At 38.0% G+C, this 17,021-nt stretch overlaps 1 protein-coding gene across 1 annotated transcript in view; it reads left to right on the forward strand.

Moving 5' to 3' along the window:
- The window catches only part of LOC128664660 (mucin-22-like), a 67,125-nt gene extending 50,539 nt beyond the window's left edge, over nucleotides 1-16,586 (forward strand). Inside the window, exons 11-13 of the mRNA XM_053719471.1 lie at nucleotides 2,976-3,082; nucleotides 15,166-15,232; nucleotides 15,987-16,586. Of these exons, the coding sequence (XP_053575446.1) occupies nucleotides 2,976-3,082; nucleotides 15,166-15,232; nucleotides 15,987-16,032 (220 nt within the window). The 3' untranslated portion in view covers nucleotides 16,033-16,586. The remainder of the gene's footprint in view (nucleotides 1-2,975; nucleotides 3,083-15,165; nucleotides 15,233-15,986) is intronic.
- Nucleotides 16,587-17,021: the final 435 nt, after the last annotated feature.

A 17,021-nucleotide genomic window follows, 5' to 3' on the forward strand; every position in this document is an offset into this window, starting at 1 on the left:
GATTGCTGTCCGCCGCCTCAGAGCAGGTGGACGAGTTAAGGAACAGCGGTCTTAAGACTGCTGCTTCTTAACTCCTGTTTCCGGCGATCCTTCAGGCTTGCGTGGAAACAGGTACATTCAGGGCCATTCGGCCCTTAATAAATCGTCCCCCATGTGTTAGTTTATAATCAACGCTTGCTGTTGTATACAAGAACTTGAAGTGTACAGGTCTGCCCTTATCTTCTGGAACTAACACACTGTGTTGCAGTAGTACTTACTTTGAATAAGGTTCTGTAATGCACTTAAAGCAATTTAAAATAGTGCTCCTTTAGTTAAAAAAATATGTTAAAGTAAACATAAAAAGATATAGATTGTGTTAAAAAAAAACAGCAAACAACTTGTTTTCTTGCTAAATAAGCACTTAAAGGGACACTGAACCCAATTTTTTTCTTTCGTAATTCAGATAGAGCATGCAATTTTAAGCAACTTTCTAATTTACTCCTATTATCAATTTTTCTTCGTTCTCTTGCTATCTTTATTTGAAAAAGAAGGCATCTAAGTTTTTTGGTTCAGATCTCTGGACAGCACTTTTTTTATTGGTGGATGAATTTATCCACCAATCAGCAAAGACAACCCAGGTTGTTCACCAAAAATGGGCCGGCATCTAAACTTACATTCTTGCATTTCAAATAAAGATACCAAGAGAATAAAGAACATTTTATAATAGGAGTAAATTAGAAAGTTGCTTAAAATCTCATGCTCTATCTGAATCATGAAAGAAAGAAATTGGGTTCAGTGTCCCTTTATCAAAAGATCAGTGTAGCCACTGCTTTATGTTCTACTGTCACATGATTTTTCCAGCAAAAGACCTCTACTGAGCATGGGCAATAAACTGACTCCAGCTAATATAGGTGTCTACTAGCAACACTTCAAAGATAAATATACTCCTTTGGATTCCTCTAGAGACCAAAAGGCAGGAAGTATTTGACCCTTTACAAAAAAAAATAAAGGGCAAAATCCTGTTAAAATGACAAATAATAGAAATTGCAATGATTTCTATTAAGTATAACCCACTGCTTAGAGCTTTTTTAACAAGAAAGGAACAGACTGTTTATATCCCTTTAAGGTATTTTGTGAGTAGTTGCTTTAGTATTCATGGCTGTGTAGTTTGACATACTACCCTACGAAAGCTTGTTTGTTTCATTAACATAGAAAAATAGACCAATCGAGAACTGTATGGTTGCAGTGTTTGCAACTATGTATAACATTGCTACAAAGATTGTTGCAAACACTGCTGCCATAAAGTATTAGAGATATGTGCACACTCTTGAGGTCCCATGAGCTTACCCAGGATTGCTTTTCAACAAAGGACACAAAGAGAATAAATCAAATTAGATAATAGACGTAAATTGAAAAATTGCTTAAAATTGCATGTGAATCATAAAAGTTTAATTTTTACTTTACTGTCCATTTAAATATGTCAGCTATTTCATCTATTTCCATTTTCTCCTCTAAGCTACACATATGTAGGTCATTAAGCTTTTCTTTGTAAGATTTGTGTAATTATTTTTAGACCATATACCGTTTAAAAAAACACCATTCTAGTCTATGGGGATTTTTGTGATCAACCCCAATGTGGCTTTAGTGTGAGACTTGTTTAGTCATGTGGTTAATGTGAGACTGCATGTGGTCATGTGATTGCTGTGTCAGGCTATATGTGTTTGTGTTGTCGTGCGATTGCAGTGTTAGCGTATATGTGTTTATGTGGTTACAGTGTGAAACTGCATTTAGTTATATAGTTACATTGTAAGACTCTATATGGTCATGTGATTACAGTGAGAGACTGCATGTGGTCATGTGATTACAGTGAGAGACGTCATGTGGTTACGGTGTGAGGCTGCATTTAATTATGTGGTTATGGTGTGAGGCTGCATTTGCACGTGGTTATAGTGAGGGCTGCAATTGCACATGTGATAACGGTGTGAGGTTGCATTTGGTTATGTGGTTAAAGTATGAGGCTGCACGTGGTCATTTGGTTACGATGTGAGGCTGCATTTGGTTGTGTGGTTATGGTGTGAGGCTGCATTTGGTCATGTGGTTATGGTGTGAGGCTGCATTTGGTTGTGTGGTTATGGTGTGAGGCTGCATTTGGTCATGTGGTTATGGTGTGAGGCTGCATTTGGTCATGTGGTTATGGTGTGAGGCTGCATTTGGTCATGTGGTTATGGTGTGAGGCTGCATTTGGTTGTGTGGTTATGGTGTGAGGCTGCATTTGGTCATGTGGTTATGGTGTGAGGCTGCATTTGGTCATGTGGTTATGGTGTGAGGCTGCATTTGGTTGTGTGGTTATGGTGTGAGGCTGCATTTGGTTGTGTGGTTATGGTGTGAGGCTGCATTTGGTCATGTGGTTATGGTGTGAGGCTGCATTTGGTTGTGTGGTTATGGTGTGAGGCTGCATTTGGTTGTGTGGTTATGGTGTGAGGCTGCATTTGGTCATGTGGTTATGGTGTGAGGCTGCATTTGGTTGTGTGGTTATGGTGTGAGGCTGCATTTGGTTGTGTGGTTATGGTGTGAGGCTGCATTTGGTCATGTGGTTATGGTGTGAGGCTGCATTTGCACGTGGTTATAGTGAGGGCTGCAATTGCACATGTTGTTACAGTGTGAGGCTGCATTTGGTTAGGTGGCTACGGTGTGAGGATGCATGTGGTTATTTGGGTATGGTGTGAGGCTGTATTTGGTTAGGTGGCTACGGTGTGAGGATGCATGTGGTTATGTGGTTACGGTGTGAGGCTGCATTTGATTATATTGCTATGGTGTAAGGCAGCATGTCATCATTTGGTTACTGTGTGAAGCTGCATTTGTACGTCTGGTCATTTGCTTACATTATGGCGCTGCATTTGGCAATGTGGCTGCACTGTCATCTTGTGTATTTCTGTCATTGTGTAAATATTTACTTGTGTGGTCACCTGTTGTGACAGTCTTGATGTTTGTTGCAGGGATGCATTCTCCAAAGATGAAGATGACAAGTGGTACGAGGAAGCCAATGATGAGTGGAATATTAACCGTGGCTTTAATGATAAAATGAAAGGAGACCCGAGAGAAGGTACTTGTGGAAACATTCTCTAACATTTGGGGTTCAGGCAGGGAAGTGTATATATGTATATAACAGAAATGTGAGATGGAACCGATTACTCCGTGACTACGTCATCTAGTTTGTTAGGAGAAAAACCACAGTCAAATTCCTTCTGTATCTCTCAGTATATTAGCTGATCTAAGGTACAAAATTGTAACAACAAAAATACAAAGAAGAAAACAACTGATAAAAAAAATATTCTAGTTAACACCAAATTGTTGTTGTTGTTTTTTTAATTTTACATTGTGATAAGAGCCACTGCATTTGTTAGTTCTTTACATATAAATCAGTGTTAGACAACTTCCTAATATATGGAGGCCACAGATCAATATTTTAGAAGCCTTAAAATAAAAGCCACCTTTACATGTATGGCTATGAAACACACATATATAACATATTTCATAAAAATGTCCAGTGTCACAGGACCAGATTTAGGTAAAATTGCAGGGTACCCTCTGTCTGCTGATCTCCTTTCCAGAGAAAAGTTTGGGGTAACTTAGACATTTCTTTATTTTCCATGAAAACATACATGAAATTAGTTTGAATCGGAAATATAGTCATTGACAAGGTTAGAAATAATTAGTTTTTAGTGAAATAATAATTGTGTCCTTCAAACTTTGCTTTTTGTCAAATAATTCCCCATCTGCAGCAATTACAGCCTTGCAGACCTTTCACATTTATGTTGTCAATTTGTTGAGGTAATCTGTAGAGATTTCACCTCATGCGTTTTGAAGTACCTCCCACAAGTTGGACTGGCTTGATGGGCATTTCTTACGTACCATACGGGCAAGCTGCTCCCACAACAGCTCAATAGAGTTAAGATTTGGGGACTGTGCTGGCCACTCCATTAAAGACAGAATACCAGATGACTACTCCTTCTCTAAATAGTTCTTGCATAGTTTGGGGCTGTGCTTTGGGTCATTGTCCTGTTGTAGGAAGAAATTGGCTCCAATCAAGTGCCATCTACAGGGTATGGCATGGCGTTGCATAATGGAGTGATAGCCTTCCTTCCTCAATGTCCCTTTTACCTTGTATAAATCCCTTGACTTTACCACTACCAAAGCATCCCCAGAGAATCACATTGCCTCCACCATGCTTGACAGATGACGTCAAGCCCTCTTCCAGCATCTTTTAATTTGGTCTGCTTCTTGCAAATGTTCTTCTTTGTGATTTGAACACCTTAAACTTAGATTGTTCTGTCCATAACACTTTTATCCAATTTTCCTATGTCCAGTGTCTGTGTTATTTTACCGATCTTAATCTTTTCTTTTTATTGGCCAGTCTGAGATATGGCTTTTTCTTTGCAACTCTGTGTAGAAGGCCAGCATCTTGGAGTCGCTTCTTCACTGTTCACATTGAGACTGGTGTTTTTATAGGTACTATTTCATGAAGCTGCAAATTGAGGACCAGTGAGGCTTCTGTTTCTCAAACTAGACACTTGAATGTATTTGTAATCTTGCTCAGTTGTTCACCAGGCCTCACACTCATCTTTCTATTCTATTAAGCCAGTTTTTTCTGTTCTGTGAAGGAAGTAGTGCACAGCATGTTACAAAACCTTCAGTTTCTTGACCAGTTTCTCTCATAGGATAGCCTTAATTTCTCAGAACAAGAATTGACTGATGAGTTTCAGAAGAAAGTTCTTTGTTTCTGGCCATCTTGAGCCTGCAATCGAACCCACAATTGCTGATGCTCCAGATACTCAACTAGTCTAGTGAAGCTAGTGAAGGCCAGTTTTATTGCTTCTTTAAACAGCACAGCAGTTTTAAGCTGTGCTAACATAATTACAAAATGGTTTTCTAATGATCAATTAGCCTTTTATAAATGATAAACTTGGATTAGTAAACACAACGTGCCATTGGAACACAAGACAGATGGCTGCTGAAAATTAACCTTTTTTCGCCTATGTAGATATTACATTAAAAATCAGCCGTTTCCAGCTACAATAGTCATTTACAACATTAACTATATTTACACTGTATTTCTGATCAATTTGATGTTATCTCAAACAGAAGGAAATTTCTAAGTGAGCCCAAACTTTTAAACATTAGTGTGTGTATATATATATATATATATATATATATATCAGAAGAGATAGAACAAAAGCTAGAATTACTTCCATGCCTGTTCATTTCCATTGCAACTCAGTGTGAACAAAAGCTAGAATAACTTCAATGCCTGTTCATTTCCATTGCAACTCAGGGTGAACACTCTTTTAGCACAATATCCTGTAGCATATCAGTCTGAACCTGCCCAATAACAGTCCAGCACCGAAATACCAGGCAATTCTTTCCTGAACAAGAGAAACAACAACCCCAGATGATCGTTTCGGCCTTCTGTAGGTCTCTTCAGTGAGGTGCAGTTGTATCCCTCTAAGGGCATGTGTGCAAGGAGTCCACGTCTGGTTTCCCCCATTACTCTTAGGGAGACCCAAGAGTAATTTGCATAAATATCAGAAGAGAGAGAGAGCCACACTCCTGAGATAGACCAAAAGCTAGAATAACTTCCATGCCTGTGTATTTCCATTGCAACTCAGGGTGCACACTATGCTTTTTTACAGAGAAAAATATCCTGTAGCATATCAGTCTGACCCTGCCCAGTGACAGTTCAGCGCCGAAATACCAGGCAATTCTTCTCATGGAAGTTATTCTAGCTTTTGTTCTATCTCAGGAGTGCGTCTCTCTCTCTTCTGATATTTATGAAACTTACTAGGGATGGGCTAATGTTTCTAAAAATTCGAAATTTAAAGCGAATTTTGATACGTTTGTTCGAATCGAATTTCGAATGTTTATATAACATTCTAACATTCTATTTTCGAATTTTCGTTTTCAAATTTTTCAATAAAATTCGAAAATATTTGTTTGAATAATATAATGTTTAGCTATGTATTCATTCAATTTCGAAATGTAATATTCGAATTCGAATGTGACATTCGAATTCGAATGTGACATTCAAATTTGAAATAGTATTTCTAGTCTACAACTGTGTTTAATAAATGTAATATTCGAATTTGAATGCTACATTTGAATTCGAATGTCACATTCGAATTTGAAATAGTATTTCTAGTCTAATACTGTGTTTTAAATGTGATATTCGATTCGAATGTGATATTCGATTCGAATGTGACATTTGAATTCGAAATAGTATTTCTAATCTAATACTGTGTTTTATAAATGTAATATTCGAATTTGAATGTGACATTCGATTCGAATGTGACATTCGAAATAGTGTTTCTAGTCTACAATTGTGTTTTATAAATGTAATATTCGAATTCGAATGTGATATTCGAATGTAACAACAACATTGTATTATGTTAATCGAATTTCTACAATAACATTCTTTCTAATATTCGAATTCGGATATAAACACATTCGCCCATCCCTAAAACTTACTCTTGGGTCTCCCTAAGAGTAATGGGGGAAACCAGACGTGGACTCCTTGCACACATGCCCTTAGAGAGATACAGCTGCACCTCACTGACGAGGCCCACAGAAGGCTGAAACAATTGTCTGGGGTTGTTGTTTCTCTGGTTCAGAAAAGAATTGCCCGGTATTTCGGCACTGGACTGTCATTGGGCAAGGTCGGAATGATATGCTACAGAATATTTTTTTTCTGTGAAAATGCACAGTGTGCTAAAAGAGTGTGCACCCTGAGTTGCAATGGAAATGAACAGGCATGGAAGCTATTCTAGCTTTTTTTCTATCTCAGGAGTGCGGCTCTCTCTCTTCTGATATATATATATATATATATATATATATATATCATGTCTAACTATGTTTATGGGTGTATATATATATATATATATATATGTGTGTGTGTAGATATGTTTATACATGTGTATTTATGCATTTATATATGTATAATGTGTTTTACTATTTATTTACTGTAAATATTTTACATTACAATGATCTTCACTTAGAGGAAAATGTTCTTTGTATTTTTAAATTTATATTTCTAGATATATATATACTTGTATATATTCACACTTTTCTTCTATGTGAAGAACATTGGATGCAAAATATTCATAACTACCTTTGGGTTTAGCGCTGTAGGTCACACGTGGTGCTAGGTTAGCGTGCAATCTATAAGTGTTAGATTTTTTTTAAACTGTGCAATTCATTGAAGTCTATGGGGAGAATATAAACACAGTTGCAATATATCCAAAGTTCTGAAGTTTGCGCATAATCTATTTACTTTCATTTACTTTAAGAAATCAGCTCTTTTTAAAAAAAAAATACTAAGTCCCCCTAACAGCATAACACTATATAGTAGGGCTTTTTTTTTAATTTTCATGGGCACTAAAAGAGCTGATTGCCCTTTTAAGGGCAATGCACCTACAAATGCCCCTTTAGGGGCAATGGGTAGATTCATTTTTTTTTAAGTTAGGTCTTTTTATTTTGGGGGGTTGGGTGTGTGGGGGTTGTACTGTTAGGGGGGGACTTAGTATTTTTTTAAAAAAAGAGCTGATTTCTTTAGGGCAATGCCATACAAAGGCCCTTTTAAGGGCTAATGATAGTTTATTGTTAGATTAGGGAGTGTTTTTATTTTGGGGTGGCTTTTTTGTTTTTAAGGGGGGATTAGATTAGAAATAACTTTTTTTTTTGAAAAATGTATTTTTTTCCCTGTAATCTTAGATTTTTTTTAATTTTAATTTAATCTTATTTTTGTTATTTTGAGTAAGGGTAGTTTTTTTTATTTTCAGTAACGTTAGGGTTTTTAAAGTTTTTTATTTTTGAAAATGTTTATTATTTTTAAATGTAGTTACTATTTATTTATTTTATGTTAGCGTATTGTAATTGGGGTTAACTTAGGGGGTGTTAGGTTAGAGGGCTTAGTTATTATTTTAATACTTTGCATTGTGGGGGATTGGTGGTTAAGGGATTAATATGTTAATTAGGTAGTTTACGTTGTGGGGGTTCGCGGTTTAGGGCTTAATAGGTTAATTAGGTTGTTTGCGTTGTGGGGGGGTTGGCGGTTTAAGGGTTAATAATTTTATTAGGTACTTTGCAATGTTGGGGTTGGAGGATTAGGGGTTAATAGTGTATTGAGTTATATTGCGATGTTGGGTGTTGGCGGTTTAGGGGTTAAAACTTTTATTAGTAGTTGCGATGTGGGGGGATGGCGGATATAGTGGTTTTTACATGTCGTTTTTTTTTTTAGATGGATTAAATTTTACGGGTAATTTTTTTTAAAACTTAGGCGCAGGCATGTTCATAAACTGCCGTAAGTCACTGGCGACTCCAGAAATGTGTATTTACGAACATTTCTGAACCTCACCAGTTTATTCGACTTATGGCAGTATATGATCTGCCAGCGTGGTTTATATGATTCACTCGATGTGCGAGGTGAACTTACGGGGGACGCAGGTTTTAGCAGTTTTACGCCGCATATGTAATCTTGCCCCTGGTGAGCCAATGCCAAGAGGCATATGTGTCTAGCCAGCAATCGCCAGCTAGCTCCTGAGCCTGATCTAGATATGCTTTTCGACAAAGGATACTAAAAGAGCAATGTAAATTTGATAATACAAAGTCAATTAAAAAGTCTCTTAAAATCACGTTTTTTCTAAATAATGAACATTTAATTTGACTTTCATGTTATTTTCTAAGTTTGCAACTTACTGCCAATCCAAGATTCAGTCCCCTTTTCTTCTTGAATGACAGAATATCAGTTAATTGTCTGCTCAGCAAGCACTGCTGTATATAATCTAGTGATAGCTGCAGGTTTTATTACTTCTGCTCCAAAGTCTGCTGGTTTTTTATGGTCCTTTATGAGGCTTGCTAGAATATTTAGCTAAAAGCCTTTTAGATCTCTAATGGGCATTCAACACATTACTTGTTGGTAGGGAAAGGTAAATGCAGCATGATTTATTACTCATAGAATGTGTTTTATTCATTTTCTTTACTTATAAATATATGATTTACAGTAATATTTAAAAGCAAAACTGGGGGAAGTCAGTTACATTTGGCGCCAAAGGATCAAGCCCAGGACCACGACAAGATCTCCCCCTTCCTGGGATTCTTAACCAGTACCCAGATAATGCATACTTCCAAACAAACCAACTGGGAACCTCCCAGGGTGACACAGGCTTTTGTAACCTCCCCTAGGTAAATACAAAATACAGGAATGGACCGCACTCACATACTAGACTGGGTACACATCTTAAGCCACAGCAAACTCCACAGCCCTAAAACTGACATACCGCTGCAATGTTCCCAGCAACCCAGGCAGTTAATCCCAGAGCAGCCTGGGTGACAGGCCCACAGGGAAGCATTACAAACATTATCAACACGACACACAGAAAACCTGGCACTCGCCAGCAGATTCACAGTAGTGTTTAAAAGCGCAACTGGGGGAAGTCGGTTACATTTGGCGCCAAAGGATCAAGCCCAGGATCAAGACCACGACAAGGTCTCCCCCTTCCTGGGACCCTATACCAGCACCCACACAATGCATACTTCCAAACATACACCCCTCACATTTTTGTAAATATTTTATCATATGTTTTCATGTGACAATACTGAAGAAATGACACTTTGCTACAATGTAAAGTAGTGAGTGTACAGCCTGTATAACAGTGTCAATTTGCTGTCCCCTCAAAATAACTCAACACACAGTCATTAATGTCTAAACCGTTGGCAACAAAAGTGAGTACACCCCTAAGTGGAAATGTCCAAATTGGGCCCAATTAGCCATTTTCCCATCCCGGTGTCATGTGACTCATTAGTGTTACAAGGTCTCATAAAGATGGCGAGGCTATAAGAAGATTACCAAGACCCTGAAACTGAACTGCAGCACGATGGGTAAGACCATACAGCGGTTTCACAGGACAGGTTCCACTCAGAAAAGGCCTCGCCATGGTCGACCAAAGAAGTTGAGGGCACATGCTCAGCATCATATCTAGAGGTTGTCTTTGGGAAATAGACGTATGAGTGCTGCCAGCATTGCTGCAGAGGTTTAAGGGGTGGGGGGTCAGCCTGACAGTGCTCAGACCCTGCATCATATTGGTCTGCATGGCTGTCATTCCAGAAGGAAGCCTCTTCTAAAGATGATGCACAAGAAAGCCCACAAACAGTTTGCTGAAGACAAGCAGACTAAGGACATGGATTACTGAAACCATGTCCTGTGGTCCGATGAGACCAAGATAAACTTATTTAGTTCAGATGGTGAGGAGTACAAAGACAAGTGTGTCTTGCCTACAGTCAAGCATGGTGGTGGGAGTGTCATAGTCTGGGCATGCATGAGTGCTGCCAGCACTGGGGAGATACAGTTCATTAAGGGAACCATGAATGCATGTACTGTGACATACTGAAGCAGAGCATGATCCCTTACCTTCAGAGACTGGGCCGCAGGGCAGTATTCCAACATAACGACCACAAACACACCTCTAAGATGACCACTGCCTTGCTAAAGAAGCTGAGGGTAAAGGTGATGGACTGGCCAAGCATGTCTCCAGACCTAAACCCTATTGAGCATTCTTAAATGGAAGGTGGGGGAGCGCAAGGTCTCTAACATCCACAAGCTCCGTGATGTCATCATGGAGGAGTGGAAGAGGGCTCCAGTGGCAACCTGTGAAGCTCTGGTGAACTCCATGCCCAAGAGGGTTAAGGCAGTGCTGGAAAATAATGGTGGCCACACAAAATATTGACACTTTGGACCCAATTTGGACATTTCCACTTAGGGGTGTACTCACTTTGTTGCCAACGGTTTAGATATTAATGGCTGTGTGTTGAGTTATTTTGAGGGGACAGCACATTTACACTGGTATACAGGCTATACACTCACTACTTTACATTGCAGCAAAATGTAATTTCTTCAGTGTTGTCACATGAAAAGATATAATAAAATATTTACAAAAATGTGAGGGGTGTACTCAATTTTGTGAGATACTGTATACTAGGCGATAAGCCTGCCCAGAGGGCCGTCTATGTTTAAAAAATACAACCCACAAGCTACAGTTACAAAAAATAAAAAAGTAAAAATACAGAAAAAAATAAACAAAGCTATTCAAAATAATAAAATGAAACCTAAACTAATACCCCTATAAAAATAAAAACACCCCTTAATCTAATACTAAACTACCAATAGCTATTAAAAGGGCCTTTTGTAGGGCATTGCCCTAAGTTAAACAGCTCTTTTACCACTAAAAAAATACTATGTCCCCCTAACAGTAAAAACCCCCCACCCACCAAAATACGAATACGATCAGGTTGATTGACATCCCCTGCTAGCGGCCGATTGGCAGCAAATCTGCAGGGGGCGGCATTGCACCAGATGTTCACCAGAACTGCTGGTGCAATGATAAATGCCGACAGCGTATGCCTGATGTATTGTTTTTTTATAAAAATGGGCCTGATTATCAAAAATTTGCCGTCATGGGGAGAAATTACACAAAATCTTTAGGGGCTATTTTCGCACATTATATTGCAACATTTCTGTTTCTCATTCCTATCCAGAATTCTGCATTGCTAGATAAACACTTTTTTTTTTAATTTAAATTTTTTATTGAGGTCCAAAAGCATACAAAGCATTAACAAGCTTACAGGACAGATATACAAATAGACATACGTCTGCATAGTGATAACAATATCAATTAAAGGCTGTGATTCACATCTATCATATAAAAGAAATAAACCATGTTAAAGATAAACATATGTGAATAGAAACAAATATCCTGTATATTTAATCCCTGACCTCTTTTATAACTATGACGATTGATTTCCCAGATCAAAAAAATATTCTCTTTGGTACCAAAAATTTCTGAAATATAAGTAATATGGGACTAGTACAATCCTAATAATTTTTGTCATAGGGGGTAATAAAGGGTAAAAATATCAAAGGCCGCTCTCTTATGTCTAATGTATAATAAACAATAGGGGAAAATTACGATGGAATCTACGTTCCTTTGCTTACTCTGTAAACCAGAATTGGGGGGGGGGAGGGCGGAGCCAAAACTCCAACAGCCGTGAACTTACAGGAGGCGAAAGTATAAAGATTGGCGTTTATCTGCCTCTCCATATATATATACTAAAAAACAAAAAGCAGAATAGTGACCTAGCAAGTAGAGCAATTATTGATCAGCGTGCTTGTACCAGTTCACACAGATTATATATATATGTCCAACCCCTAGACCATCTAGCTGACTAACATAACAATTGTTCACAGTTCACCTACATATTAACTAACATCATGTATATAAACACTTTAGACTCTATTTTCTCTTATGTCTAGTAGATGAGGTGAGGACCTTAGCAGAGGCTGGTATACTAACAAAAAAAAGTCACGTATCTACAGAATACCTAAATTATACAGCATAGCCAGCCAAGCAAATGACCTATATACTATACAATGTAAGTAAAGTCAACCTCAAAAGGTATCTTGACCAATGGATCCATAAAATCTGTGTGTAAAGGTAGTACAACAATATGGATGATGTGTATTGAAATGTCATTAGACTATCAGCAATCAATGGCTGAAAACATTGAATATAGTGCTGTTTCCTATAGAGGATTGCTATAAAAGTATGTAATAAACTAGGTTTGAACCTCAATCATATTTAGAGACCTTAAAAACATCACATAGATCAGTCCAGAGACAGTACCTAGTTATATTGGGGTGTAAATAGCTATATAAACTATACAAAAACAGGGGTATGCCAATTGGATTAATCCAGGTTACTGGGTATTATGTTTTTATAGGTGGGACTTTTGGTTGGAAGTGACAGTGGAGTATGTTTAACTGAAAACCAGGGGGCTATACCCCTAACAGAACCATTACATATATACATGTTTGGTACATCTCATAGGCTTCTGGAATACATTAAACTATGCTGTAACAGATACATTGCAAGGTATAGACATATACATAGCAGACATCCTAAACCAGGACTAGCAACTTGGACAAGGCAACTCATCTAAACATAGCACATATTAAGAAGATTCCTCAAAACTATCCAGACATAAGGCTCCACCGACTTGGCCGCTGACGGCAGAACCAACATGTTATAGAGCAGAGATGAGAATCTTATCTCGAAGAATTATAGAGTTTCAACTAGCCCCTTTTAATACCATTATTAGAATTGCATTGAATTATATAATGAACCAAACAAATTTCCTATAGAAATATCTAATATGGAGATAAACTATACAGTCCCATTAAATTGTGCTATGTAGCTCTAGATGATTAAATCTTCTAACTATTATCATTTCACTCATAACATTTTAAAACTAAAGTTTATATCATATATATTTAACCAGGTCAGGCCAATAACATATAGTTAAACCAAAAAAGTAAGAGAAATGGCATTTTAGTAACAGATATAACACATAAGTGGCAAAGAACTATCCATAGCTAACAGTGAACCCCACAAGGTATCGTGAAACTATAATAGGCTCGGCCAAATCCAGGGCCTAAATTTCAATCTGTCAGCAGTCAAAAGTATATGCATTACCTGATTCCAGATGTCCCCCCATCAAAGGAGACGTGTAGAAAGTTCAGTCTCAGATGCACAAAAGTCCGGTGTAATGGCCGGTGACTCTCAATTATGGGGATTAGCCACGGTCGCAAATACAGGCAAGTAATCAAGATGCATTCCATACTGTGCAGGGAAACATCTGCGACTGGGGCAGACACCATGTATATCACTGGTAGTGCTGAAAAAGGCCGGAGTGCGTCAGATGTTTCCTGTATAATCAGGCCAGACACAGCAGCAGGGTTGCCTTTCCCGTTTCTATCTTCAGCCATTCTAGAGGCGGGTGTCTCCCAGGTAATCTGGGCATCCCCAAGCTCCAAGGGCACATTAGGCAGACAAGGCTGTTCATACCAGTTAGGTACATTTCCATATCCGGCCTGTCTTGTCGGCACGGTCCTGTGCGGCTCTGCCTCCTTCACCGTCTATCCGCGTGGCTGGGTCATCAAATGATAGTTTATATTCTGGACAAGCAACACACCCGGTACTTGTAACGTCAACCTCCATAGCGGTTAGGGGTCCATTATTTTCAGCTACCTCAAGCCTCCTGGGAAAATCTTGATTCAGCTGACGCATCTGAGCCCCACTTCTCCCAGCTGCCAGCGTATGACTATCAGCCCATGTATTAAGAGCTAAGGTTACCTCGTGCTCAACCTCCAGTAACTTGTTACTTAACAAATCCAGTAGACTGTACTCAATATTTAGTAGCTCCGACATTCTGTCTCCACATGGGCTGGAGTATGGCTGCTCCTCGGCATCCTTAGTGCAAAGCTCCGTAAAACGGGTTTTCTTCACTCGCTCAGGTCACTCAATCCCTGGACTAATTATTACAATTTCATGGGTCATTAGGCATATTGTTTGCCCAAATTAAGATAAGTTGAACAGTCCTGTATATATTTAATTGTAAAATATTGCCGGAGCTACAGTAGCGTGCGACCATTCAGTATGAGAGCTGGCCCCGCCCCCCAGATAAACACTTTTAATGTTAAAATTTGCTGTACTAAAATGATTTTAGGAAACTCGCAGTACTGACGAGACTGTTTAGAAAATCTCACCAAAGCGGAGAGCTTTAGACCATTGAGCCGAATATATTTTTCTAAGTCCCATTACTTTGAATGTGAAGCAACTTACATCTTACTGAAATCTTGAAGCTCATTAAAGACACAGTAAAGTCAAAATTAAACTTTCATAATTCAGATAGAACATGCATACCTAGAAAGACTCAGGAGCAGCCATGCACTACTGGAAGCTAGCTGCTGATTGTTGGTTAAACAGGTCTCTTGTCAATGGCTCACCAGATGAGCTCAGCTAGCTCCCAGTAGTACATTGATGAAGGATAACAAGAGAATGAGGGAAAATTTGATAATAAAAGTAAATTGGAAAGTTGTTAAAAATTGCATGCTGTATCTGAATAATGAAAGAACAAATTTGGGTTTCACAACCCTTTAATGGGTTGGGAGCTGCCTTTGCTGTCCCAAACAGTTTTATGAAATTGATTACACTGTGTCACTCTGCAGGGAAGGGAGGGGCAGGTTCTTGACTCCAAAGTATTTGTGTTCCTGTAACTCATTTTCTTATTTTCTCTATTTAGATTCATCTAAAAACAGCTTTTCACAAGCTTCCAACCAACACTGTCCAATATTGATACATCTATTCAGGTATGAAAATTCTAGTTTTGTTGAGCATTTGCTTATGACCTTATTTTTCAGATCTTGTGTTTCATGATTCACATTTACGTTCATTAAAAAAAAAAAATATTTTTCTTTTTCTCTTTTACTTATGCACTGTCACTTTTAAAAGCTTTAATTATCTATAATGCAAGATGTTAAATACATCTTGTGATGTACATTACATTTCCTGATTTGCAACTGCAGAGCTCCCACTGTCCTTCCCTTTCTTCACAAAGGGAAACTAGGGACCAAATAAATCCTGCCCATAAGCACGTGATCACAGCCTGGAAACACCCAATCAAACTCTGAAACAAATCGACAATGCCTATATAATACACCCTGACACACCCATTGTCCATCCTAACTCTGCCCCTTTATTGCTCAGACATGCCCAGACTACCACATCTCAACTTCCAGCCTGCTGGTCCCAGATTCCATTTGAATTGCTACAAACACTAATATATATGTGTGGCATTTATAAAATATATATATATATATATATATATATATATATATATACTGTGTGTGTATATATATATATATATATATATATATATATATATATATATATATATATATTATTTACATATAGACAGTGTAATGAAGAGAATCCGCACTCACTGGACTTTCGAATCAAACAGCAATTTATAGCTATATAGATATATATACACAATGTGTGTGTGTTTTTTTTATTTCCCTTTTCCACCTTATATCATTTTAATTTCTTTTTTCTTCTATTTAGGTACGGATACAGCGTCCAACTTTCACTAAATGATTATTTTCCATGAACACCCCACTCAAAATTTTATAAGAAAGATGGCAGCACAGCAATTGGACGACAAAGAAAGACAATGTTCTCTTGGGGTCAAACCAAAAAGCTATGGACAAGTAATATAGACTTACATTACCATAAAAGAAGAATCAGAGTGTAAAACGTGACATATTAAAGAAAGGAGAGTCAATTGTGAAACAGCAACAAAAAAAGGACTGGACACACCTATGTTATTCAATGTTTTATTAATATATTGCTGCAGTACTGTCCCCTTTTTATTGGATTATGGTGTCAGGTGCAGGGTGCACAAGCTATGTGGGGTCTTAATCTGTAAAACATATTCTTCCATTAATGATTAGCAAATACCAATGATTACAAAAGAGCAGAGATTGTGGAATGATCTGCACTGTGAGAAAAAAGGAGGGGAGGACTGCAGTGAGAAGGAAACAGCAAGAAAAGGATTGTGGGAAATTTACAGAGCAAGATAGTGTTTCATGACTTATGTACATACATAAAGTTCCTTCCTTGAGCCTCACGCAGCACCTCAATAAACCAGCACTCTTAAAAATGTTTATATATTCCTAATATATTTAAATTAACCAAAGGCCAAGGATGTAGGGATGATTAATGTACCCACAGTAGACAACTAGGATTTTGTAATACAACTAATAAATTAGGAACAATGGCTTAATGCCACAGAACTACTCTTCAATAATTTGCAGGCCTAGTAGGCCTAGGACAAAGTACAGCCCTGCTCTTTAGTTTCAAGCTTTACATTTTTGTACCACAGTTTCGTTGTTACTCCTTTCCTATGCTATTGTTTACTTGACCCACTAATGTATAGTAAATTGCCTGCAAATCTTCTATGGTAGCACTTTATAAAAACCAGAACTGTTCTTTTTCTGTTACACTAGCCCTATAATTGCTCCTCATTTGGAATGAATGACAATATTGAAGTGCAAAACTATCAGTGTCTCCAACTCTAGCAAGATACAAAGCTGAATT

Source organism: Bombina bombina, chromosome 6 (assembly GCF_027579735.1).
Source record: "Bombina bombina isolate aBomBom1 chromosome 6, aBomBom1.pri, whole genome shotgun sequence".
Classification (NCBI taxonomy): Eukaryota; Metazoa; Chordata; class Amphibia; order Anura; family Bombinatoridae; genus Bombina; species Bombina bombina.